This window comes from Echeneis naucrates, chromosome 24 (assembly GCF_900963305.1).
Source record: "Echeneis naucrates chromosome 24, fEcheNa1.1, whole genome shotgun sequence".
Taxonomy (NCBI): domain Eukaryota; kingdom Metazoa; phylum Chordata; class Actinopteri; order Carangiformes; family Echeneidae; genus Echeneis; species Echeneis naucrates.
The window spans coordinates 15,547,888-15,551,151 of NC_042534.1; the positions used below are offsets into that span (position 1 = coordinate 15,547,888).

Below are 3,264 nucleotides of genomic sequence, written 5' to 3' on the forward strand. Positions count from 1 at the left end.
TTGGCAATACATCATATGTTGCCCCAATCAAAAATAATACTAAGCCTACTTTCCTCCATACTCCACAGCTCTTTCCAACTAAGCTTTTTCTTCTCTACACCTTCCCAAGCCCCAAGCCTCCCCAGCCTTTCACTCTCAAAAGGGTTGGTTGCATAACAGAAAGGAGCTGATTCCAGAACTTTCTAAAGTGGATTTGGTTTTCACGAATGTCTCTTATATTCTCCCACCATGGCCCGTTCACATTTAATAACATACACAAGCTATACAGTTATCACTAGAAGTAGTTAATACATTGGTATCGAACTAATCTATTGGTGTACGTAATACATTTCAGTTGACAGAGAAAAAGAAATATTCTAAACATGCATAAACATTTGATAACATGAGATAAATTCAATAGCATGGTATATCAGAGGTTATGAGGTAGTTTTAATCCGTAGAGGATTCAGGCCCGGAAAGGTCCTTAAAGAATAGTTGTGTCAAATGGTATATTAACATCAGAACTAGGAAATACATCTCAGCTGTGCGAGATGCATATTGTTTGTTTCCTGTGGTAGAGGGGTTTTGATGCAGATTTACTGAGCCAACTGTCAATTACTTTGGCACCTTCACAGCTTCAAGGTTAAATACTAAAGACTTTGTTGCTGTTGAACATTCCTTTGGTTTCTGTTTTAGGTCCAAGTGATAGTTTTATGAGGCGGTGTGGGCTCAGGAGGCTCTCCTTATTGCCAGAGCTCCACCATGTCCTTACCATGACTTCTTTATCTCATCTCGGCCATCCAGGGTCCGTTACATAACTCCTTTCCTTTATTTGTAGCATGAACTCACAATATATCCCAGCCTTAAAGGGAGAACCCTCTGCACATCACATTCAGTCTTCAAGAAGGAATGACATGTAATCCATATCTGCTGTTGATGGGTTCAGGATGATTCCCCAGATGAATGTAAAGTAGGCAGATACTGCAGTTTTGAAAATACATGTAAAGTCACCAGAAGCCTGCACTAAGTGTCAAATCTCCATTTCCTCAATAGGAAGCACAAAAGTGGGTCTAAGTATCACAATTATGACCAAAATATACACCTATCTGATTGGACAACAGCTGTTTGGATTATTATTCATTAGTGGGTGGGTGGGGGATGGACATTTAAATACAAAGCCAAAGCTTTCTGCACAGTGACACTGGAGGCGTGCCCTGGACCAATCTGAGGTATATTGTAATAAACTGCAGCACTTTTGTTTTACTTCTTGTCTTTCTTTGCTTACCAATTATGGTTTTCACAATAATGGAACATTTCATTTACAGGAATCAAGACTCATGGATCCTGAACTGAATGGCAACAGGACCTACACTAATAATGACATACATCTCTGCTATCAGCCAGATTACACAACTTATACATTTACAGGCGACCCCTCAATAGTATGTGTGTTATTATATATTGTGCTTGGTTTATTATCTGTTGTCACCATATGTGGAAACCTCCTTGTAATAATCTCCATCATTTATTTCAAACAGCTCCACACTCCTACTAACTACCTAATTCTCTCTCTGGCTGTGGCCGACCTGCTGGTTGGAGTTTTAGTTTTTCCTTTCAGCATGGTATTCACTATGACCTTATGTTGGTACTATGAAGATTTATTTTGTAACGTACGAGTTAGCTTTGATGTTACACTGTGCACTGCTTCTATTTTAAACTTATGCTGCATTTCTATTGACAGATATTATGCAGTGTGTCAGCCACTCACTTATAGAAACAAGATAAATGATGGTGTTATCCTGCTCATGGTCCTGGTGAGCTGGGGTCTCGCTGCTCTAATCGGAGTCGGCATTGTAACAATAGGTTTTAAAGTAAAATGTGAAGAAAGTTGTTTACTTGATGCTCTGATATCAAACACTTTGTCCTGTATTTTCTCCTTTTATATTCCTGTCATCATAATTCTCTGTATCTACCTGAAGATTTACCTTGTTGCTCAGAAACAGGCACGCAGTATCCAGAGCACAAAGTCTGGAGCTACTGTCAGTAAGATGGAGACAAAGGCCACAAAAACTCTGGCTACTGTTCTGGGAGTTTTTCTTCTGTGTTGGACTCCCTTCTTCCTTTGCATTGTCTTTCAGCCTTTAACATACAGTGTAACTCCAATTGCTGTGATCGAGACTCTTAACTGGCTTGCGTTGTCGAATTCAATGCTCAATCCGTTTATCTACGCTTTCTTCTACAGCTGGTTCCGATCGGCTTTCAGGATGATAGTGTCTGGAAAAATATTTAGAGGTGATTTTGCCAACTCCAAACTCCATTGAGATGTAGTTTTGAACTCTAAGATGCATTTAATTTGAGAATTTTTATTAATTTCATCAAGAGTATAAGAGAAATATTTTTTTTTTGTTTTAGCAAACATTGTATAAATCACAATTATTGATTTAAAGTTTTAATACTAGTGAACGAGTCAGTAAACGTGTCAGGTATTGAATCTTTACATGTTTTAATTCACCTCCATCTGTCTGTTATAACAGCAAATTCCTGGTTTCAAGTCTGAATTTAAATATGAATCTGGTCACAAATGTGATTATATTCTGATTGCGATGATATTTGTACAGGTCATTAGAAGACAGAAGATCCTTTCCACACATCAGCTATTTGTTCTGAACAAATTTAAGAAAATTTTAAATCTTATGAGTGATTCATATGTACATTGTGATTATATTTGTGTATTTTAAAAAGCATAGATATTCTCATGACTCAAATTCTCTGTCTGAAAAACTCCAGCAACCATAGATTTTCATCTTATCATGAAATGGGAGAAAAGCAGCAAATCAGTAGTTTGGAGATGATTAAACATGTATATGTGAAGTTCTTATTGAAAAACTCAAATGCATTCACCACAGTACATGTCTCCACCTAAACACTTCTACACGTCTATGAAATTATCTTATTTTACAAAGTGCTGCAGGAATAAAGACATTAAAGAAGTCCCATATGAAAACAAGAAGAGAAGTGAATAAAAGCCCTAAATGATAACATTATGGTTTCAGTGTATGGCTGTGGTTAAGATGAGCATTATTATGGTTTGGATTTTTTACAGAAAGGTTTCACCTACTTCACTGATTTGTAAAATTCATAATTCAGCTGAAAACCTTAACAGATTCAGTCCGTAAATAGTAGTTCATAAATACACCTGTCTACACAGGAAACGTATTGGCTTGGCTTTTAAGATGTGCCACACACGTACAAAAATAACCTAAAATATACTTTTATTTTCTTCTG

General features: G+C 36.9%; 1 protein-coding gene across 1 annotated transcript; it reads left to right on the forward strand.

The window, feature by feature from the left end:
* Window positions 1-1,316: 1,316 nt before the first annotated feature.
* LOC115038266 (trace amine-associated receptor 1-like) lies at window positions 1,317-2,300 on the forward strand. The gene is made up of 2 exons (XM_029497131.1): window positions 1,317-1,644; window positions 1,717-2,300. The coding sequence occupies exons 1-2, from the start codon at window positions 1,317-1,319 to the stop codon at window positions 2,298-2,300; spliced, it is 912 nt and encodes a 303-aa protein (XP_029352991.1).
* The last annotated feature ends 964 nt before the right edge of the window (window positions 2,301-3,264 follow it).

Bases quoted from the DNA above. Each gene is read 5' to 3' on its own strand.
- LOC115038266 (XM_029497131.1), top strand. From the start codon at position 1,317: ATGGATCCTGAACTGAATGGCAACAGGACCTACACTAATAATGACATA. The intron at 1,645-1,716 runs GTAACGTACGAG...GCATTTCTATTG, and splicing joins GTACTATGAAGATTTATTTT to ACAGATATTATGCAGTGTGT.